We start from the raw sequence: 22,167 nt of genomic DNA, 5'->3' as shown, positions 1-22,167 counted from the left end.
AACCCCAGAGGGATTGATCAATTCTTGGCTCAACTCTAGGCCCTGGACTACTCATCAGAGAGCTGAGCTCCCCCAACTTGCTCATCTACGACGATACGGCTGCAAGGCCTACCCGCTCACTGCAACATACCTTAGAGGGGAAGAGAAGGCGAAAAAGACCGAGCCTAGAGCCCACGTTGGGTATCTCTGTGGTTATGACAGTACCAACATCTATCGCATCTGGGTCCCAGCCATCAACAAGGTCATGAGGACTAGGGACGTCACATTCGACGAAACGAAGCTATACGACCCCAGCCAGGAGGATACCAGTCTCCTTCATCGAACGGAGCTAGAGAGAGTTTTCTCTATTTTGGAGATTCCGATTCCTGATCCTCAGAGTGAAGATCTCCCCTTGGATTCACGACTGTGGAATGACGAAGACCTCTGGCATCATTCAGCTGCTGCAGTTGGACCAAGGGATGCCAGGGAACAGTGCTTCGACCAACAGCGAGAGCCTCAACTGCCTACTCCTACTGGTTCTCCAGGAACACAACTTCAGGAGTCACACACTCCTTCAGTTGAGGGGGTGGAAGAGCATGTTTTAACCTATACAGACCCAGAAGAAGAGACAGTTACTCAGCAACTGTCACTACAAACAACTTCAGACTCAGATCAACCTTTCATTCAGGACCCTCCTACTCCTGAGTCAACAACCCATGAAGAGTCACCCACTCCGGATACTGCAATTCAGGATCGCTCGCCCTCCACCTCATCATCATCCTTAGCAACGACCGCTGAGTCAACAATCCACGTCGCTGATTCTTCGGATGCTCCACCTCCTACTATAGGTACAGGGAGACCAAAAGGACGACCAAGAGGAAGTCGCAATAACTCTATTTACAATCGGGAAACGCCAATTGGTCAAACCAATCATCAACCAGAGGCAGCTACAAGATCCTCTCGCCGACTTAAGGATAGATCTTCATCAATCAGATCTTCCTTCTTCCAATTGACCGATTCAGCCAAGGAAAAGGATAGATGGGACGACTTCGCTCATGATCTAGGTCAAATTCATCGCAGAGACCTCCCCTCACCTCCCCAGAAATACTCCGAAGCAAAAGAGCACAAGTTCTGGCCCAAGTGGCTGGCGGCAATGAACGTGGAATATCGAACAGTCTGGAAGAAGGGCACCTTCGAGCTTACCAGACTGGAAGACGTCAATCAGAAGATCCATCGAATTCTTCCTCTCAAATGGGTATATACCTACAAATTCGACAAGCATGGATTTCTCAAGCGATTCAAAGCAAGGATCTGTGTTAGAGGAGATCTTCAACCACTCAATGGGCTGGAAACCTACGCATCGACACTCGCTGGAAGATCATTTCGCAGCGTGATGGCCCTTGTGGCACGTTTCAACCTAGAGACGATGCAGCTTGATGCTGTAAATGCCTTCACTAACGCTACTCTTGATGAACTGGTTTATGTCTGGTTCCCTCCGGGCTACAGCAGGCCGGGATCCTGCCTCATCCTTCGCAAGGCACTCTATGGTCTGAGGAGAAGCCCTCTTTTGTGGCAGAAGAGCCTCTCCGACACTCTCAAGAGACTTGGACTTGCTCCCCTTGATGAGGACGACTGTATCCTCATTGGCAAGGGAGTCCTAGTCTTCTTCTTTGTTGACGATATTGCGGTGATCTATCGTAAGAAAAACGAAAAGATGGCCGAGCAAGTCGTCAAGGGACTTCAAGAGATCTACGAGATGAAGATCATGGGAGAAATGAACATCTTTCTAGGCATACGAGTCATCAGAGACCGCAAGGCTGGCAGGCTTTGGCTCAGCCTTGATAACTACATTGCCAAGGTCTGTGACGAATTCGGAGCCAACAAGAGGAAGAAGCCAACCGGGACGCCAATGGCTGCCGATAATCTTGTTCCTAATGATCAGCAAGCAACTACAGCAGAAATCCATCACTACCAGCGACTCATTGGATCCCTAAACTATGCAGGAGTCGTTGGAAGACCAGACATCTCTAGAACTTCATCTAGACTCTCTGAATTCCTCACCAACCCATCAGCCAACCACAAGAAGGCAGCCGACGCTTGCCTTGACTACCTCGATCATACTCGTTATCTCGCGATCGAATACAACTCTCAAGGACCAGGAACTCTCTTCTGTGCCTCAGATGCCTCCTTTGCTGACGACCTCGCAACTCGCAAGAGCACCCAAGGGTATATGATGATGATGTTTGGTGGCCCTATTGGCTGGAGGTCATCTAAGCAACGTCGCGTTGTTACCTCGAGTACTGAGGCTGAGCTGGTCGCCCTCACGCAAGCTGCAAAGGAATACAAGGCCACTATCCGACTAGTCGAACAACTTCAGCTTGATCTTGATGGTGACTACTCTCTCCAGTGCGACAACCAAGCAACCTTGAGACTCCTCACCACCGAGAGACCTCAAGTGACTAGCAAGCTTCGTCATATCAATATCAGCAATCTTTGGCTTCGTCAGGAAGTCAGGGATGGTCTCATCAACTTCAACTGGATCAAAACCAATGAGATGGTCGCAGACGGACTCACCAAAGCACTGCCAGCTCAGAAGCACTGCCGATTTCTAGCCCAGCTAGGTATGGCAAACGTTGAGCAACAAGTCAAGGCTCTCAGAGAAGCCGAGATAGCTCAGGCAGCTTAGATGCTTGGGTAGGATGATCTGCAGACCAGATCAGCAGTGGTCACAACACCACACGACTTGATCAAGGGAAATCCCAATCTTGGGTCTTCAACACTACATTACCCTACCTTCTGTCGCTCTCGCTAATCGTCAGTTATCAAAAGCTCTGCTTTATCCAGAGACACAACTTCAACAGTTGCTTCTCTGAGGGGGTGTGACAGAATCCATGCATGCTTCTATGCGAGTCATGGACATAACCCATCCAGGATGGTCTGACTGTACTTAAACAGGCCAGCCTGTCATTTCCACCTGGCCCTAGCTCTGGAACAGTTATTAGGATAGCATTAGGCCCACAAGCCTGTGGTGATCCCATCCACTCTTTAGTACGAATAAGACACTCTTTTCTGCTCACTCATATATGCATATTCCGCTGGCCACCCTGACTAACCGTCACTCACCTACCTGGCCTCCAGTTGGTAGCCTGTTGAGGGAGCTTTCTTGGTATCCATCAAGAAAAGGCCACGAACCGTAGGTTCGCAGGCTAATGCATTCTTGGCGTCACAGATTCTTGCCACGAGGAACTCGTCTTTGTCTCGTGTGTTTCTAGAATTTGTAATTCATGTTGGCAGTAAAGGGGACTCACCAAGGTTATATGCAGCCGCACATTTAGCCTCAAGCTTTCTCCCATGCAACATGATGGGTCTATTTCGAGCTGAACCGACTGGAGCTACGATGGCCATGGTGCCTGGCGTTGAACGACCGTCAGCTGTCGCCCGAAACTTATTCATTGTCCAAGGGCACCACCGATGATCCGAACTCTCCATGAAGGCCGTTGCGCATCGGTCGGTGACGATGGAGATACAGCCCCAGGAGGCGAGAAGCTAAGGCCACCATCACCGATCCAGTCAGAAGCCGGAGTGGTCGCCTTACCGCCTTTGGTCACAGCTACAGGAGGTGTTGATGCAGTGAAGCTCACGGTCGGGAGAGCCTCATCAAGATGGCGGTGGCCTGCAGAGACGCCCTGCTGCAGTATTCGAAAGCTTGCGTGCTGGGGACGCACGGCACACGGTCCGCCGGGTCGGTTTAGCAAGTGGAGACCCTGCGGCGGCCCGCGGGCATCGGGGCGCAGCAACGTCCGCCTCTGCAGACTGCCACTTACACGACGTCGATGTTCATAGGACACACCTCGCAGCAGCAACAGCGCCGGTATGCCTACTGCCTTGCCAAATATCATGCGTCTTCGAAACACGTCTTAAGCATAGCATCTATCCGGCCTGCGTCCCCGACTGCCCAAGCACACTGCAGGTCACCGTTCATCCGATGGGCGCTGGCGAATGACGGCTGCGTCCGGGAGCTGTTCTTGGGAGCCTCCCCGAACATAGCTCCTGATCTTCGGCATTTCGTTTGCAACCACGAAGGCGGGGCCACCAGTTTCATGGTTCCTGCAGCTAATCTGTCATCATGTCGCCGAGACCTTGTCCTTGTTGCGTCGGGACCTTGCCTTCCCTTCTTGCACAGGGCTGCCCGCACGGGTCAGGGGTTCCCCGGATACAGAAGTCTATTCCATTTGCTGCCATCGTTTCACCGCAGTTGAACTACGCGTTGCTGTCAAGCTGTCAAGCTGTCAATGGCGGGCAGACTCTGCCTACCAGAGCCCCATAGCCTCCCGGCCGAGATTCAAGGACACACATGCCAGCACAGACCCTGCTGGCCTGTTCTTTAAGAATTCTTGCGTCGGGGACGCAATGACCAGAGTTGCGAGGCTCGTTCTCCGACTGGAATAGACAGGCCGCTAGCGTGCCGCTGCGAGCTGGAAGACAATTACCATGCTGCCCTGTAGAGATGTGTTTCACGGTCTTACGCTCGAGGTGCAGACGGGAACTAACGACGCCGCATTCACTCCACGTTGGTCATGATCACGATTCCAAGCTTGGGTGCCCATGGACAAGTGGACCAAAGCTTATAAACCTATGACATCTCTCCCCTCGAAGGAAAATAATCTTTTGGAGCATCAGACAAGGAAACTCAAGGACATCAGCTTGGTTATTCCCATAGCTACAACATCCTTCACTCAGAACTTTCAAGACCCCTTCGTCTGCTCATCTTTTCATCAGAATGTATTCCCTGCACTTGGTCCTTGCTCTCTTTGGCCAGGCGGCCATGATCGCCGCTGTGCCCCTCCAGCCCCTTAGGGTCATCCAGATCGACGAGAGGGCCATCGGTGACCTCGACACAATCGAAAGGGCACTGGCTCCCGTGTCCGAGTCACTCGCCAACGTCGATGCCGCAATCCTGTCCCTGGATGGCGGTCCCGTCACAGCAAACAACCTCCTCATTTTCTCCCAACAAGCCCAGGTCGCTACGGACCAGGCCACGGTCCAGATCCAGGCCGTCGACGAACTCGGCGCTTTCAGAGCTGCCAGGCTCCGCCGGACAACAGACGCCCTCATCGATCAGACGACTACCACAGTTGGGGACCTGGTCTCCCGCAAACCCATCCTCGACAACCTTGGTGTCAGCGGCGTCGCCTTGGAGTCGCTTCAGAGACAGAAAATTTCTAGCATGGCATTGACTGCTGCGCTGGAGGAGAAAGTCCCCAGAGTCGGCCAGAGAATCGCGGCTGAGGGCAGACTTCAGCTCGAGTCTGTGCTGGACCAGGGCATCGCCGCCTACTCTGTACCGGCCGCTGCCACCGTTCCCGCCAACCCCAACCCCAACGGAATCCCGATCGCCGCTCCTGCTCCTCCTGCGGCCGCTCCGGCTCCCCCTGCTGACCAGCCTGCCCCTCCCGCTGCTTCCCCGGCTCCTCCTGCCGCAGCACCGGCGCCTCCCGCGGCTGCCCCAGTTCCCCCTGCTGTCCCAGCAGTCGGCGCTCCCATACCCGCCCCGGTACCTCAGCCGGCGCCGGCCGTTGGCGCTCCTCCCGCAGTGGCACCCGCCCCGGTTCCTGCGCCTGCTCCCAACGTGCCTGCGGCTCCTATGCCAGTGCCGGTCCCGCCCCCTCAGATCACTCCCCCTACCGGCCGCAAGGACCGTAAGAAGAAGAAGAAGGCCAACAGACTCCTCGAGGTTGAGGGCGAGGACGGTACTGCCAAGGCGGCCGTCGAGCCTGTCGAGCAGTAAATCAGTTGGCATGATTATGAGGCGTCGGAGTTACAAGGCACCATAGGCGCATCAAGGGAAATACATGTTCATTTCGGATGACTTTTGTAAACATATTATCAAATAGAACGAATCTAATGCATATGATGCATATGAAAACATCTGTGCCAAAGCATCCTCCAGGGCCCCTCTCCCCGACGTGAGCATGCGTCGCTTGGTGTTCCCGACGTTTGGGCTGCCCACAGCCGAGCGTGCATGTGGTTTCATGTCCTGCATGAGGGTTTGACAGAGATTGCTCCTCGTGCTTCTCACCTCGGCTTGCTACTGGGACCCCAGCTGTTCGATCGGGGAAGGGCAATCAGGATGTTTTTCAGGCCACATGAATTTTGCTCTGCCGGAGCCTCGGGCGGAAACTCCCACGGTGTTTTGCGCATGGTCTCTGAAGCGGCATCTGAACAAGGGGCCACTCGATACAGACGGTCTTCCGGGCACCACTGGTGGAGTGGATGATTGATGGGCTCGGAATTGCTGTCAGCTTGGTGAACCGAGTCCTCGATGATGTCCCTTGGAGCCTTGGCCGGGTCTGACATGGATCTCAGGACGCCGCTTTGACTACTGTGACGTGAAATGGTTGTGAAGAGTGTAAAAGACGCAGGGTTCCAGGGTTCTTATAAGGGTTCAACAACAAGTTAAACGGTATCACGTTACCCATCCCGGAAGTCTCTTTGAATACTTATCTTGCCCAGAGATACTAGGTATCTAGAGCGAGATGTTTCTAAAATCGAAATTGTAGGATGCGTGAAACGAAGGAACCTCGACTACGTAGTTTCTGCCCTTGCCCAGCGGCGATGAGTGTGACGATGTCTCAACATAGACTTGTCATACCCACGCCGTCATGATGTACGTCGGCAGCTTCAGGAGATATTCAGTCCTCTCCTCACCGTTGCGCTTTTGCCAAACCGGAACATCAGACTTGCGGGGTCGAACCAGAACAAACTACAATCATTCGGATCGTTCGTCCCTGCTGCAGCACTTCTTCGATCCAATACATTCTCAACCTAGTTCTTCCCCATCCGGGCAACCCGACGTTATGCATAGTGACAAAAGCGACGGGCCGCTGCACCTGATCCGTTCCCGCCATTGGAGCTCGGCGGTCTGGACCTCGCCGAGAAGGTGTGGGATAAACGCACCTAGATAACGCAGCGCCACGGCGACTGGCCGTCGCCATCCTTGGCTGCATCCGAGTCTTGACCGGGTGCGACTCGACAACCCTTTTCAACTGGAGAGGAGTGGCATCAGTGACGCACGCCTCAACGCCTCAGAGCTGGTGGATCTGTAAGCGCCCTGCGTGAACCCCCTCATCCTGGGCGCGAAGTGACAGCACGCGAAAAAAAGAAACCTTCGAGGAGCCAAGGCCTTGCCTCATCTTCATAAATGCGCCGTCTGGGACCGTGTGAGTCCGTGAGAGTTGTCCCCATCCGCTCTCGGGGCACATTGTCTCTGCCATAGGAAACCATGTTATCTCTACCAGGCCCATACAGCCTCAATCTTTGGTGGTTTTCTGCCGCGTTTCTGCTCTTCTTATTCGCGGGCCAAAAGGTCCGGGCCTATAACCGCTTAAAGGCATTCAATGGACCGTTCCTCTCTGGCTGGACCGAAGCATGGCACGCCTGGGCGATCCTGACCTTCAAGTCTCACCTGCAGTACGATGCTGTCTGTAGAAAGTACGGTGCGTTCAAACGGCTACCTGCCCGTGACAATCCACAGTCGACGGAGAAGACTGACACTACAGTTATGCTTGTTCAGGGACGATTGCTCGCGTCGGCCCAAACGACCTCGTCACTTCATCACCCGAGCTGCTTGTCCACATGAGCAGCGTCCGGTCGAAGTACACGAGGACGGAGTGGTATTACCGCGCCTGTCGGCACCGGCCGGATAAGGACCATGTCTTTAGCGAGATGGACGAGGAGAAGCATCGGCGGCTAAGGCAGCAGATGGGGTCCGGGGTGAGTTGGTTATCGTCTGTTGGACTGTTCAGTCCCGTGAGAGTGCGCTGACTTCGATGCGAAAGTACTCGGGCAAAGAGAACGAGGGGCTGGAGAATTCCATCGACACGCACGTCTCGGAGCTGGTCCAGCTCATCCGGGCGAAGTACATCTCGACCGAGGCCGCGGCGAGGCCGATGGACTTTGCCCAGAAGATCCAGTACCTGACGCTCGACGTCATCAGCGACATCAGCTTCGGCCAGCCGTTCGGCGACCTGCGCGCCGACGAGGACATGTTCGGCATCGCCGAGTCGTCGGAGACGGGCATCGTCATCTTCACGTATAACATCGCGCTGGGCCTCTACAAGATCCTCCACCGGCCCTTCTTCGCGCGCCTGTTCGGGCCCAAGGAGACGGACCCGACGGGCTGGGGCCGCATGTTCGCCAACGGCCGCGCCATCGTCCAGGCGCGGCTGGCGCTCGGCGCGCAGGGGCGGTCCGACATGATCGCGTCCTTCATCCGGCACGGCCTCACAGAGGAGGAGATCCTGTCCGAGACGACGCTGCAGATGATCGCGGGCTCGGACACGACGGCGGCGTCGCTGCGGACCATCATGATCTACCTCATGACGCACCCGCGCGTCTACGCGAAGTTGCGGGCCGAGATCGACGCGTCCGCCGCGAGAGGGGACGCCTCCGGGGGGGTCGTCTCGGACGCCCAGTGCCGGAGGCTGCCGTACCTGCAGGCCGTCATCAAGGAGGGGATGCGCGTCCACCCGCCGGTGACGATCATGGTCCCGAAACGGGTGCCCGACGGGGGCGACACGGTGGTCGTGGACGGCAAGACCGTCTTCCTGCCCGGTGGGACCAACGTCAACTGCGCCGCGTGGCCGCTGCACATCAACGAGGATGTCTTCGGCGAAGACGCCCGGGCGTTCCGGCCGGAGAGGTGGCTGCTCGAGCGGGGCGAGGGGAGGTTGGCGAGGATGCACCGCGTGCACGAGCTCTTGTTCGGGTACGGCAAGTATCAGTGTCTCGGACGGCCCATTGCGATGATGGAGATTGGGAAGACGGTCTACGAGGTGAGTGAGTTGAGGGTCGAGTTCCTCAGATGAGGAGTCCCCGGGTCGCTCTGTCTGAATGACTGATTAATGATCGGCTAACACGCTCTCTCTCCCCCCCTCCCCGGCAGCTCATGCGCAACTTTGACTGGTGCCTCGCCAGGCCAGACACACCGTGGAAGGAATCCGACCATGCGGGCGTCTTCACTCACAACGACATGTGGGTTCTTGCATCAGACCGACCGGGCATTTGATGTGGGCAACACATCGAAGGTCGAGGCGGGCTTTGTGGTGACGAACGGGTTGGATGATCCGAATCCCGTCTAGCGCTTATTGTGGCTTGATCCGCCAGGGGTCATCCTCGGACTGGCTCACTGCCGGTGAATAGTCGGCTCGGGGTTCAGCTACATCAGTCTATCCGATCTGGGCTTGGAGGCGTTCACGTTGAAGTTGATTAGATTGCCTTTGGCGGAGACATCCATGCAGGCTGCACTTCTGCCAGGATTGGGCTACATTTCAACGTTGAATGAAGAGGATTCATCGGCTTGATGAGTGGAAGGGCTATGCACCACGGCATTTTTTTTAAAAAGCATCAAATTCCCCCGTGAGGAACATGTCACACTCGCTCACTTTACACTCACATCAATCAATCAATCACTCACTCACTCACTCTGCACTTACTCACTTTGAACCCACTCGTTTGACACTCACTCGACGCTGGTACCCGGCCATTTTGGACTTCAAAACTCCATTTCGCAGCCCCCGGAACAAATAACCTCGACAACTTACCTCCTGGCCTTGTACGTGATACCCACTACAGTAACCATGGGCATTGCTCAGAGCATATCGGCCGAGATTGAAATCCAGGCGCCGCCTGCTGCTGTAAGATCGGTAGTGAGTGCTTGCATCCTCTGGCTGCCTAGTGCCGCTTGCTGACGGACGGCAGTTTCTGGACTTCCAGGGATACAAGAAATGGAGTGAGAAATGGAAACTCGAGCCCACAGAGCCCGGCAAGAGCCCATCGGACCTGAAAAACGGAGACCAGATCCAGGTCGTCATGGGGGACATGAAGTTTAAGCCGGTGATCAAGGTGTGTAATGACTTCCCCCGCGACCCCATCGTGACGTGTCCCCGTCTCACATGGAAACCTCGCCCTAGGAAAACACGAGCGAAGCCCTGCACTGGCTAGGCTCGCTGCCGGTCATCTTCAACGGCCTGCACCAGTTCTACTTCCAGCCCAGCCAGGTGAACCCCGGGGGCACGAGGTTCGTCCAAATCGAGAACTTTTCGGGCCTTCTCGCGTTTCTCATGAGGCCGGGATGGTCTTTCAGAGAGAAGACGCTTGTCGGGTGGAATCAGTTTAACGAAGAGCTGAAGAAGGAAGTGGAGGGACGGTCGACATGAGACTTATGTCAAGCTGGGGGAGGGAGGAGGTTGTTATTCACACTCAAGGTACCTCCTACATAACAGCATATTTTCAGCGGTAGTTGGGAGTTTCTTGGATGAGTTGTGCTGTACGCTTTTGAATGATTACGAAAAATGCAACCCTATAGAGCACGCCGAACCGACCTGGAACCATGCAGTCTTGCTCCTCTCTCCTCGTTGTTTCCAGCCATCTCCTCCAGAGCCTCAGAAGCAGACGACAGGATCTCGGCTAGACTCTCTGCCGCCAGCTGTAGTGCGCCCGCGGATCCCGCAGCAAGCTCCTCATGTCCTCGACGCGCTTCGACCGCGGCCCGCCCTCCAGCAGCAGCTGCTCCTCAGCGAGCTTCGCGTACCCGACCGCCTCCTCCTCCATCCCCAGCGAGTTGTAGTTCAGCGCGGCCAGCCGGAACGCGTCCGACCCGTGCGACTGGTCCAGCTGCTCCTGCCGGTACAGCGTGACCAGCGTCTCGATCATCTCCTCGTCCACCTTTTCGCCGTTCCAGTGGCTGAGCTGCTGCTCAATCTCCCACATCCGGACGAGGCGCTGGTCCGAGGCGCGGACGAAGGCCTCGGGGAGGCTGCAGTGCGCGCAGGTGCAGCCGAAGCCCCAGTTGCGCTGGGCGCGGTCCTGGCGCACGACGCGCGCCCTGAGCGAGTCGAGGTAGGAGATGGTGAGCTCCTCGCCGGGCTGGATGTCCCGGACGGCGTGGGTGTAGTGCCGCATGTCCGAGTCGTCGATGTAGAAGGCGACGCTATTGTCCCCCCGGGTCAGTCATGAGAAAAGTTTGGCGCGAGGGGGGAGAAGGTGAGAAGAAGGGGGAAAGGGAGAGATCGTCGACATACTTGGGTCGGCAGTCGTGATTGAACCGCGACACTTCCGGATAGTTGCCAAAATGATGGCCGTCCCTGATGCCGAGGCTCAGCTCGAACGAGTTGGTGTGCATAATGTCGTGGATCTTGTGGCCCAGGGACGTGTGGTCCGCCGACTGGCCCACCTGCTCAATGAAGGCCTCCCGGGTCTCGTCCGGGAGCTGCGCGATGGCGTCGTCGAGGAGGCGGTATTGGTTCTCGAGGTCAACGACGTCGACGAACCTCCGGTGGACGACCACGGTGGGCGGGTGGGCCATGATGCGCTGCCCTCGCCGGATCGGCTGGTTCGCGACGAGGCCCAGCCCCTTGCCGGGCACCTCGACGATGCGGAACAGCTCGCTGTCGCCCTCGCCCGTGATCGACTCGTTGGAGAAGGCCGGGAGGCGGGACGTCTCCTCGGCGTTGGGGGCGGTGCTTACGAGCACGATGCCGCGGCCGCCGGCAAAGGAAGGGCGTGAGTAGGCGCAAAAGGGAACGGCGCACGAGTGAGGGCCCCGCCAGCCCTCGTCCCAGCGCCAGATGTCCTTCTTCTTGCCCGTCCCGTTCACGGCGAGGCTGTCAACGGTCGGCGCTTCGGGGTTCAGCATCATGCCCTTGCCGCAGGCCCGCTGGGAGTCCGGGAGGAGCGGGCTGGCTGCGCATGATTCAAAGATGGGGTATTGCGGCTTCAGGCCTTGTGCGTGGCCGATGACAGCCAGAGCTGAGAGGAGCACGCGCGCGCTCATGGTGATGGCTTCTGTTTCTTCTTCTTCTTTCGTCTTCCTGTTCCTTGGAAGAATGTGAGATGAGAAGAGAAGTTTAGTCCGATGTCTTTCTGTGGTTTGGGTGAGCGCAACGGTACTGCACAGGAAGCTTTACTCCCCAACGAGGCCGTTGTCGATGTTTCAAGGACGCGTTTCATCGTCGGCGCGACGAGGCCCGTGGGCAAGCATGCAAGTTGGGAGCTTGTGGCACACCTTGAATCGCGAAGAACCTGTGGGGATTGGGATGTAACCGAATCGCTGCTGGCATTGTCTCTTTTATTATCGCATGTTAGGAGGGAGAGGAGGGGCGGGGGTCTCGAGATGATGGTTCTTGAAGGAATCTTCCTCCTCCGAGTCGGTGCACTCGGAGGGGCCCAGTCGCATTTGATGGAAGCGACAAAAAGAATGAAAAATGCTCAGCCAACCGAAGCAGAGTATTCTTAGGCAGAACTTTCAACCACGCCAGGTCAGTATTGACGCATGGGTTGCGAGACAGGTTCGACGCCAACGACAACTGCGGAGAAGCTCCGGCGCCGGGTCCGGAGCTCCAGACCCACTCGGCGGCCCGTAAACGGACAAGTCATCGGCGCACCGGAAACAAGAACAACAGTAGCACCAAGTTTAGACATGAATCTTGTCATATTGTTTTTACAAACTCGTCAAAGCGTTGCTAACTTCCCTCTCAGAAACCATGGGGGTTTCCCCATGGGCAACCATCCGAGAGGCTTGAACTAGATACTAAGAATTATTTCATGTTGTCTTTCTCTTCTTTTGCATTCGGTCATTTTTCATCCCCTTCCCGCATGAATCATTTCGTCCACTCTGCACCTCTCCACTCGACGCTTCATCTAAGGAGCGGGGGTGGCGGTGGGCAGGCAGGCACAGGCGCTGCTAGCCTGGGCGACCTTGTCCTCCTTGGCGCAGTTCTGGACGGCGTGCGAGGGGAGGACGGCGGCGTCCTTGACGGGCGAGCTGAGGAAGGTCTTGCAGAAGGCCTGGGACTCCTCGAGGCGGCCGGGGATGGAGTTGGCGCGGAAGGAGCGCAGGCAGTTGTCGGCGTTGCAGACGGGGGCCTTGGGGCAGTCCTTGCCCGTCAGCTTGACGACGAAGGCGCCGCGCTCGATGGTGTTGATGAAGATGTAGCCCGAGGGGAAGTAGGCGTACGAGGACCAGGTGCCGACGAAGCCGACGTAGCCGCCGCCCTCGAAGTCGTCGTCCTCGGGGTAGATGTCGAACCAGGCGGCCTCGCAGACGCCGGCACCGGTGGGGTCGGTGGGGATGGAGCGGCCGTCGAGAACACGGAGACCGGCGCCGTAGTGGGACTGGTAGATGTAGTTGTCGATGACGTACTGGTTGTGGTCGATGGCCTTAGTGGGGTGGGTGAAGACTGCAAAAGCACTGTCAGTATCATGCTAGAGACTGTGCAATGTTAAGGATGCTTGAAGGGGGGGGGAAAACGCACCTCCGGTCTGCTTGGGGTTCTCGAGGTCGCGGATGTCCCAGATGAAGGTGACGGGGTAACCGTCGCCACCGGGGCCGTTGCCGCGGACCTCGTCGAGCTCGTCGTCGAGGACGAGGAACTCCTGGTTGTTCACGTCGAGGACCCAACCCTGGTGGGTGTAGGAGGCGCCCTCGTAGGAGATGCGGGAGATGATGTTGGTGACGTTGGCCTTGTCGGTGACGTCGTAGATGGTGAGGGTGTCCTCGTTGTAGCCGTAGCAGATGTCACGGCCCTGGTAGCGCTTGTCCGGGCCGCGGTAGACGAGGCACTGGGCGTCGTGGACGTAGCCGTCGCCCTTGGCGCAACCCAGAGAGACGGGGTTCGCGGGGTCCGTCAGGTCGAAGAAGTTGAGACCGGCGGCGCAGAGGGGGTCGGTGCGGGGCATGGCGCCGACGGCGACACCGTAGTTGAGCTCCTCGTTGATGACAACGTTGTGAGCACGGCCCAGGGGCAGGAGGGCGTTGAAGTGACTGGTCAGGTCGAGCTTGGCGTCGAAGACGACGGGGCTGGCCGGGTCGATGTCCAGGAGCTTCTTCATGTCGAAGATCTGGATGCCGTGGCCGACGGCCTCGGAGCCGATGACCATGTAGTGCTTGTAGGAGCGGATCTCACGCCACTCCGACGGGGAAGAGTACTGCGGCAGGCGGCCGAGGTAGACGAGCTTGCCGTCCGAGAGGATCTCGGCGAAGGCGGTGCCCTCGTACTGGCCGATGGCGACAAACTCACGGCCATCGTCGTTGGTCCAACCCCACGAGGAGGAACCCTCGGCAAGAGGGCCACCAAGGGCGGCGTGGCTGAGGAAGGAGTACAGGTCGGCCTGGGGTCGGTGTTACTTTTGATGGGTGCGACGGGAGAAGGGGGGGGGGGGGGGGGGGGGGGGGGGGGCAAGAAAACGTACGTTGTGGCACCTGAAGGTGTTGAGCCTGTCACCAACGACAGCTTCGGCCCATCCGTTCACGCAGGGAGTGTAGCCCAGCTCGGGCCACAACTCGCTGTTGTAGGCACCGGCGGCCCTCTGGCGGGCGAACTCGGCCTGAGTGGCGGTTGTGTCAGTAATGATGGCGGACGCGGCGAGGGTGTGTTTGCTTTTGCTTGTGCTCGGGCTCTCTCACCTTCTTGCTAGCAATGACCTGCTCGTGGATCTTGCCGGAGTCGTAGAGCTCGGCAGCGATGGCCTCGTTGGGCTGGATCTCCTTGGCCACGGCCGAGGCGGCGAGGACGGCAAGGGAGCCGAGGTAGGACGAAGCACGAACCATGATGGCGGATGTCCAATGCAAACACGATTGTGTTTTTGCTGCTTGACTGAGGAGGGGGTGGAGGGATTGGACAAAGACTAGCGAGGGAGGGGAGGGTGAGTGAACTGGAGGTTGAAAGTCCCTTGAAGCTCCAAACCAGAAAGGCACGGCTGTAGGAGTGGGCGCGAGGCCGGATTTATATCCTCTGACACTCCGACGTGGAGGGCTGCCGGCCAGAGAGCGAGCGAGCGAGCGCGAGAAAGCCGTGCGTACCGCGTTGCATGCTAGTCATTGCTACCTGTCAAGGAATCGTGACATGCAGTGGACATTGCCGGGATGTCTGCTCGCACGTAGAGCCCGTCGATCTGGGCATTTGCTAGGCGCTGCTAGGGGGGAGGGGAAGGGGGTTCAGCAATCGCCATCGTGGGGCGTGTACGAGAGGAGGTGAGGTCTCTGCCTCGGATACGACCCAAGAGACAAACAGAGAAGAGACAGGGAGCATGAAAAAAAAATGAAAAAAAATACTGACGGTGACGGCACCGCACATGGTCGGTCGTGTTGCCCCGTATCATGCATGCGAGCAGACGGGCGGCCGGCCAGTTACAGGCCGCAGCAGCGTAGCATCGCAAATCGTGGTAAACGACGAAGAACCATGAAAATTGAAATAAGTCAAAAGGGAGCCAGTTGCCAATGAGCGATAATCAACCAAATCAGTTGTAATTACGGCCAGGCAGCCGGGTTCGATTGGCCACCCGCTCGAGCGTTCTTGGTGGCTCTTGGCGGCAGTCCCGAAGGGGAAGGTCCCGGGATCAGGAGAGACTTGGCGGACAACGGTCCGGGGAAGCTTCACAGCCACGGCGCAGGAAAAGCGGGGACCGGGGATCCACTCCTCCGGGATGCACCGGGGGCGTGGCTCTCTCTGTTGCTTTTGGGTACTCCGTAGTGTACCGTACTTCGTACGCACAGCTCGAGATTTACATCATGACTCTAAAGAGTCTGGTTTTTGAATCATAGATCTCATAGGAGGACAGTTCAATTCAACACGTCTCTGGATCCCACACGCTGCAAAAGCACCGAGTCGTGGCCGGCAAGCACCTTTGTTTGCTTAGCCAACTGGCGGCCCGTATCATGTCTCCCCCCCCTTTACGCGAGACAACAGTGAGATGAGAGCGATGGAAGCCGTTTGTTTGTGTCTCGGTGTCTGGCATCGAGCTTCCTCTCCGGATCTACGGCGGTCTGGGAGGCCTTCTGGAAGCCCGCCCGCGTGCATGATGCCCTCCCCAAGCCAATGACGAAAGTCCCCGCCGCGTGGCGTCGCTGGCCGCGGGCCAACACTTGCTGTAATGTAACCAAGTGACCCCTCACCCCCCTTCTCCAAAAAGACGAGGCCTCGCGTGAACACCGAAAACGCACGGCGAAGCGAGTCACCGAGCAGCGATGAGGCTCGTCGGTCGCTGTCCCAAAAAGTTCCTCTAAAGACTGGGGGCAGCGGCAGGCACGAGTGCCAAGGGGCTGCTCCGGGGTGGGACTGGGTGATATGGTGCCTGAATGAAGTACGACGCCAGGCGGCCATTGGCCGGATAATAGGGGAGAGGTGCTGATAGCTGCGTGCCAAGCACAACAAGCGGCCGGTCCGTCTTGAGTTGGGACGAAGTGGTGCTCGCCGTGGCCAGCCAACGAGTGACGCGAACGCGGTTGAGCCGGGCCTCGTCAGCTTTGCTTTTCCCACTCAGGTCTCGAGATGGCCCATTATCTCACGACTTCTGTGAGCCGTAGGAGAGGTTATCCCCATTTCCAAATTCTCCGAGACGAGACAATTTACAACACGCACAACAAAGCACTAAAGTAATGACTCGGTGGCCACTTATCGCGTACCAATACCGTCGCCCGCCGGCAAAATCCCCTCTCTCACCGGTGGCCGCACCTCGTATAGGATTGCCAACGGCCGGCGGGACGGTAGTTGTTTCTGGCAACTCGCATCCGTCCGTCTCTATACCAGACCATACGCTGTCTGGTATCGAGTGGGTGGGAATAAGCGCCTTCGACCGAACTCTATCTAAAAGTTAAAAGAGTTTATTTCCCCCTTGAGGTGCTGTACGCTGCCCACGTACACGAGACAGGGATCAGGTCAGGTTCGCCCAGTGGATCATATCCACCAAAAAAGGCTCGGCATTGTTATCACATTCCTATTCCTGTTCTTACATACGGATACTGCTCCCCCCCATCCCCTCCCCCTCGCCTCCTCGCCTACTCGGTCGGCGTCGTCGAAGCAACATTCACCCGCTTATTACACGCCACATCACACAAAAAGCCGCACCTGTCGCACCCGTTTGCACCTTCGTAATGAGAGGCATCCGAATGTCCTATCTCCCCCGCTTGCCCACCCGGGTCCCCTCTAGGCTGTATTCGGCAGGAGACCAGAACCGTTAGTTCGGGCCAACAACGCCAGCCAGCCAAACCCGGGCCCAGCTCTCGACGCGACCTTGTTCCTCACCCCACCGGCTCAACCTCTCCGCCTCCACAGCGTAACCCTGACTCAACCGGTCGGGGGTTTACTCGATTCGCACCTCGTCTTTGAAAGGATGACCGGCCTCAGGACCTGACAATCACATCCTGTCACGGCACCCGCCCACCCCATCCAGGTTTCCATCGACTCTTGGATCTGATATCCGAGTTCCCACCCCCACCAATCTTCCCCCCCATGGGCAGGTAGGCAGTCCCAACCAGGGGCCTTTTGCCTGCATCGAATATTGAAAGCCAAGAGAATGGTAAGCATCCGAAAGAGCAATTCATCCGCCACCTGTGAATATCAGCCTGTGCGTTTAGACCAGAGCCTGAACCACCAACTGCTCTGGGCGATGACGATGGAGGAGGGAAGAAAGGCGTCATGTCATCATGCCCTACAAGATTTGATTGGTTTTTTTTTCCCCCCATTCCCAGATTGTTCGTCCTCTCGAGGCCTGTCCTGTGTGCTCTATTGCCGCGTCTCCCTCGCGAATGAAGCTTTGTAAGACCTGGAAGACTGTAAATGCTCTAAACTCCAAACCCCTCCCCCCCCCCCCTTTTCGACCAGCAGTATGCGGCAAGGTTGCCAACCAACAGTTCCAAGGAATCCCACCGCAGCTTCCTCTTCTGATTGACGGCGCGCGCGCAACGTCGCCACCAGCTGCCTGCTCGTTTCTGCCGCATATGCAGGTCTGCATCTCGCGTCGCCGCATCCGATCATCCGGCGCATGGGGAGACGCGGGACGGGAACACATGGACATCGTTCCCAGTCCCGCCCGGCTTGCTTCGCTTCAGCCGCCTCCCAGCTCCAGCGTTCGTGCCGAAGCTGATGTAACCGTAGCAGTGACTCGGTTCCCATGGGTGTCGATCTCCAGGTACCAGAAAAGGACCAGACCGAGACCTCTGCCCGTCCATTCGCGCCGTAGTCAGCGATACGCTCATCCCAGGGTGGACGTGTGGGCCCGGGGGTGATGGGAGAACCAACAACGGCCCATCATAGGAACTCGCAAATTGCTCCTGATGTACCTCATACCCCAAACCCGGATCGAGGTCCGCCCCTCGGCGTGACGGTGCCTCAGCCGTTGAGTGGCCCACATGGTTGCGGGCTCCCCGTGCCTTTATCCGAATCTCGGGCCCGATCTGATCCTCCTCTCCCTTGCGTAATCGACCAAGGGACTGGCCCGGGAGATGTCACATTCAACGTCGCGTTTACTTGCTTCGTGCCAGACCTCGTCGCATTTAGTACTTGTGTCTGACCTCTGACTTGCCTCTGTACAACACAGTATCGACCTTTGGGCAAATTGTAACCAAGGGAGTCTGCTGCCCGTGGGAAGTAGCCCACAACCGTACGACGGGAACACGGGGCCACATTGATGCTTTGTCTCTTGGTCTCTAGAAAATCACGGTCGGCACCATTCATGCAATGGGAGAACGAAGCCGACTTCCCTTACAGACGTTGAGAAACACACTGAGAAAAAGAACAGACAAGTTCGAAGATCAATGAGGCTTCACCATTTCTGACTCTCAGCCCCAAGCGAAAATTGATATATATGAATCTGGTCAGGGCGATGAAATTCTCCTGAAGCCGCGCAAATTAGCCGTTGTCTCTCCGCCTTTTTCTTCGCGACTTCGGTCGACTCTTGTCGAACAAGATGCTTTTCTCCCACTTTTGTCTGGCCTCGTTCGCCATAATGATAAACCTCGTCAACGGCCTGCTCATCCCGTCTTCCACGACGACCCCCTCCCTTCACGACCTTCGCTCACGCGGTTCACCGGACTCTCTGGCACCCATGGAGAGGCAACCCGTCCAGTGCCATAGCGAGAGCGACTTCCCAGGTCACGCAGACGTCAACTATGGGATGCAGTGGGAGGCGGTCGACGCCTTCTGCAAGACGAAACACCTGGCGACGACCCTGTCCACCTTGCACGATCCGGCCGACGGAAGATTCCCCATCACGTACAGGCATCGCATGAGGTGGAGGGACTGGCCGCACCGGATCAACTACGACTTCTTCGTCGAATGGGTCTGGGGCTGCAGGACCACCTCTCACTTCCAGAGCGTGGGACTTCCATTGGGCAAGGGCGGCGTCACTTGCCACACCATCATGAGGGACAACTTTCTCAAATGTAAGGGGAAAAAGTCTCCTAAAACCAAAAGCCCCAAATGCCCGCCCGTCCTCCGCCGAGTGAAACCCGCAAGTCACTTACCCAAGAGCCGCAAACTGACTGACTGAGATAATCGCAGGCAACAATGGAGGTGTTGGCGGTAACACGCAGGTCGGGTGTCTCCTGTTCACCTTCACCGGCGCGAATGGGAGCAAGTGCATATTGACGGAGGAAGAAATGAAGCTGCGGGACATCTATGATAAGAAGCATGGCATCAAAAGGCCGGACACCAAATGCGGTATGTGAATGGCCATGTGTAATGCTCTACACTGTCTCTTGAACACTACTGTACCCTATCGGTCTCTTTGACACAGGACTTCTATCCAACATACGGTTCATTCTAATAACTCAACGTCACCATGTGTTCTTTACCCCCCAATGATCCTACTTCCGGACTTTGTCTCTTCATGCTGCCAAGGCCAAGGCGCGCCATGCACGGTAGATGGTTAGAGATGGTGTAGATCATGGGGGCGAAGAAAAGGCTCAACTGCCAAGACCGGCCGAACGCAGGTACTGTGGCTATCCAGTCAGCATGCACGTCTTCGACCTCTTTAGACGTTCAACGTCCCTCTGGTGTCAATGGCGCAACTTTCATGCTTCCAACATGTCCAACATGCGAGTCCCTGCCAGTATTGTTTATTTGTTTAGATTCAAAGTGGTGTATAATGAGTGTTACGAGTCCAGCAGGACTTGACAAGCACTAAACTCAAATGAGCGCATCCTTATCCCCACAAAATCCTCTTATGTCTGACTTGATTGCTTGAGCACCTAACTACCGTTGTTCCACCTGACACACTTGATACGACGCCCGTCGTCACCCCTTCTGTCCAGGTTCACACACGGGTTCTTCTCGTCGTTCGCCCAGCTTCCGAGGAGGTCCCCGGTGCACGAGCCGCCATTCCCGGTCTTGCCGCCGTAGTAGAACCACGGCCCGGAGGCAAAGTAGACAGAGTGGCTGGTGTCGTCCATCGTGACGTCAACGTTGAAGTTGCTCTCATGCTCGTACGAGGCAGTTCCCTGGGCGCTGTTTCGAAGAAGGCAAAGTTAGTCGAGACACAACACTGGTCATTTCGCCTTTACGATAGGGAAGAATGCTAGTGACGTAGAGCAGGCCGTGGGGGATTGAAAACGTACCAGTTGCCGCTCGAGAATTCGTTGGCCTTGCGGTTAGCCCGAGGAGCTATCGCGGACGCGGACACGGCCGTAGCGGCGCCCAGAGTGATTAGGGTGTTGAGGACGAAGCTAATGTGCATTTTGGCGGTTGTGCAAAGCGTTGACCGTGTGCCAGAATACGACGAAGATGGTTCTGGTGGTTTCAAGTGTTTGGGTAAAGGAAAATGGTGTTGGAGCTACTGCTGATGATGAGAAAAAGAAGACTGCTTTCTTTGCGTTCGAGGTGGCCTATTTATACACTTCGGCTTATGCTTGGCCATAATGAGAATCGACAGACGTCAGTAAGCGGAGCTAGAAGGCAAGCCGGTGAAGCATGAGAAGAGTGTGTGACTAGGAGGATTGCCGCATCCATTGCGGCTGGGTTGCTACACAGGAGATCTACAGGATGTCCCGGTTTCCTCCAATGTCATCAGCACACGATGCAGCCCTCGAAGGATTGCGCGACGAACTTAGATATATTGATCAGCGGTGTGCTCGTGCGCCGTCGCCTGCGTATCCGTCTAGGCTGCCTTGATCATCGTTCCATGACACCCTGGCTAGTGAAACGGGGTTTTTGCCAGGACTACGAACAGTTTCAATTCGCTGGGCTGCAAAAGAGCACTATGCTCAAGTCACTCGGGGCAAGTAGCATGACCCTCCATTTCGCTTTTCGACTCTTCGGCGCCGCCCATGTGGGTGCCTTGTACCCTATCTCCGCGGCAAATTGATGGGGCCAAATAACTTTCCGCGTCCCCAAATACAGATCTACGATGAACGGTCCAGTCCGAAGGACGTGCGCCAACAGGGATGAACAATGACTGGGAGGCAGAGATCGTCTGCAAGGGACATCAGGCATCAGGATCAGAAGCTTTTCGAACCCACGGGAGTTCCGGGTTACTAGCCACGTTGGTGTTTTGCTGAGTCAAGTCGCGGGTGCCTGATGTGTAATCTCCAACTGTAGCTTTGTGCTTGTTGTCAGCCCCCCCTCTCCTATTATTAGAGTCCTGGGACTGATGGCAAGTGACTCCTGAAAGTCTGAGTTTCGATGATGCTGGACAGGACGCCATGCGTTTCCAGGTATAAGTATGACCATCTAGTGTCTTCGTGACTCAGGTCTCCGTCCAAGCCTTGCGACGATATAGGATGCACGATGCTTAGATGAGATTCAGGATTGGAGTACCAAGAGGATTGGTGCATGCTGCGTGGAGAATTGATAGGTCCATGGCAAGTGGAATATGTCTTAGACCTCATAAAACCAGATACCTATACTTTAGCATGTGTACGTTGGATCTTCGGTTTGATGTCTTGGACGACCCTAACGTCTCCTGAGGAATGAATGATGAAAGAACGTCGTTGCATCAACAAAGTCCCTTTCCTCATCACACCTCTTGCCCACACTCACTCTCCAAGAAACACCCACCCTGAATCAGGGACACCTGCATTTTTCGACTTCAAATGGGTAGTGTACCATTCAGACGTCTGTATCGTCTGAACACTTTTCGACAGAACGTGACCAGTGTCGCGGTCTCACGAATCGAAGACTTTTCGCATGATTGGGCTACGGACTACTTCAGCAAACAGTTCGAAACAACTGCTGGCACCGGCTCATAAGTTGTCACTCGATTTGGATGACGGCTCTTTTGAACCATCCGAGTGGCTTGTTGGCGCATGTTGTTACGGCTTTCGTTGCGACTAACCCTAACTACATCCCAATGTAGAGTTAGCTGCTAGCCCAACTATGCAATATCTAACGCTGCATTGATGGTGTGTGTATGACA

At 56.3% G+C, this 22,167-nt stretch overlaps 8 protein-coding genes across 8 annotated transcripts; 5 read left to right on the top strand and 3 right to left on the bottom strand.

The window, feature by feature from the left end:
* The first annotated feature begins 2,857 nt into the window (after positions 1–2,857).
* Positions 2,858–4,586, top strand: CDEST_10721 (uncharacterized protein). Its single transcript, XM_062926877.1, has one exon. The coding sequence runs from the start codon at positions 3,813–3,815 to the stop codon at positions 4,236–4,238; it is 426 nt and encodes a 141-aa protein (XP_062782928.1). The 5' UTR covers positions 2,858–3,812; the 3' UTR covers positions 4,239–4,586.
* A 1-nt stretch (position 4,587) lies between these two features.
* On the top strand, positions 4,588–5,767 carry CDEST_10720 (Putative Cell wall mannoprotein; the record flags this gene model as incomplete). The annotated part of the gene is made up of 1 exon (XM_062926876.1): positions 4,588–5,767. Exon 1 carries the CDS (start codon positions 4,760–4,762, stop codon positions 5,765–5,767), a length of 1,008 nt encoding a protein of 335 aa, XP_062782927.1. The 5' UTR covers positions 4,588–4,759.
* A 1,413-nt stretch (positions 5,768–7,180) lies between these two features.
* Positions 7,181–9,046, top strand: CDEST_10719 (Putative cytochrome P450; the record flags this gene model as incomplete). The annotated part of the gene is made up of 5 exons (XM_062926875.1): positions 7,181–7,199; positions 7,278–7,475; positions 7,553–7,752; positions 7,818–8,813; positions 8,924–9,046. The coding sequence occupies 5 exons, from the start codon at positions 7,181–7,183 to the stop codon at positions 9,044–9,046; spliced, it is 1,536 nt and encodes a 511-aa protein (XP_062782926.1).
* Positions 9,047–9,306: 260 nt separating this feature from the next.
* CDEST_10718 (Putative START-like domain superfamily protein) lies at positions 9,307–10,316 on the top strand. The gene is made up of 3 exons (XM_062926874.1): positions 9,307–9,686; positions 9,739–9,882; positions 9,951–10,316. Exons 1-3 carry the CDS (start codon positions 9,618–9,620, stop codon positions 10,194–10,196), a joined length of 459 nt encoding a protein of 152 aa, XP_062782925.1. The 5' UTR covers positions 9,307–9,617; the 3' UTR covers positions 10,197–10,316.
* A 130-nt stretch (positions 10,317–10,446) lies between these two features.
* Positions 10,447–11,812, bottom strand: CDEST_10717 (Putative SET domain-containing protein; the record flags this gene model as incomplete). Its single annotated transcript, XM_062926873.1, has 2 exons — positions 10,447–10,969; positions 11,061–11,812. The coding sequence occupies 2 exons, from the start codon at positions 11,810–11,812 to the stop codon at positions 10,447–10,449; spliced, it is 1,275 nt and encodes a 424-aa protein (XP_062782924.1).
* A 638-nt stretch (positions 11,813–12,450) lies between these two features.
* Positions 12,451–14,715, bottom strand: CDEST_10716 (Putative choice-of-anchor B domain-containing protein). The gene is made up of 4 exons (XM_062926872.1): positions 14,444–14,715; positions 14,230–14,364; positions 13,293–14,148; positions 12,451–13,217 (listed from the first exon to the last, which is right to left on the bottom strand). The coding sequence occupies exons 1-4, from the start codon at positions 14,585–14,587 to the stop codon at positions 12,679–12,681; spliced, it is 1,674 nt and encodes a 557-aa protein (XP_062782923.1). The 5' UTR covers positions 14,588–14,715; the 3' UTR covers positions 12,451–12,678.
* A 4,008-nt stretch (positions 14,716–18,723) lies between these two features.
* CDEST_10715 (uncharacterized protein) lies at positions 18,724–19,483 on the top strand (the record flags this gene model as incomplete). Its single annotated transcript, XM_062926871.1, has 2 exons — positions 18,724–19,198; positions 19,317–19,483. The coding sequence occupies 2 exons, from the start codon at positions 18,724–18,726 to the stop codon at positions 19,481–19,483; spliced, it is 642 nt and encodes a 213-aa protein (XP_062782922.1).
* Positions 19,484–19,871: 388 nt separating this feature from the next.
* On the bottom strand, positions 19,872–20,584 carry CDEST_10714 (uncharacterized protein). Its single transcript, XM_062926870.1, has 2 exons — positions 20,372–20,584; positions 19,872–20,261 (listed from the first exon to the last, which is right to left on the bottom strand). Exons 1-2 carry the CDS (start codon positions 20,488–20,490, stop codon positions 20,006–20,008), a joined length of 375 nt encoding a protein of 124 aa, XP_062782921.1. The 5' UTR covers positions 20,491–20,584; the 3' UTR covers positions 19,872–20,005.
* Positions 20,585–22,167: the final 1,583 nt, after the last annotated feature.

Source organism: Colletotrichum destructivum, chromosome 7 (genome assembly GCF_034447905.1).
Source record: "Colletotrichum destructivum chromosome 7, complete sequence".
Lineage (NCBI taxonomy): Eukaryota > Fungi > Ascomycota > Sordariomycetes > Glomerellales > Glomerellaceae > Colletotrichum > Colletotrichum destructivum.
This window is presented reverse-complemented; position numbering and strand designations above follow the sequence as displayed.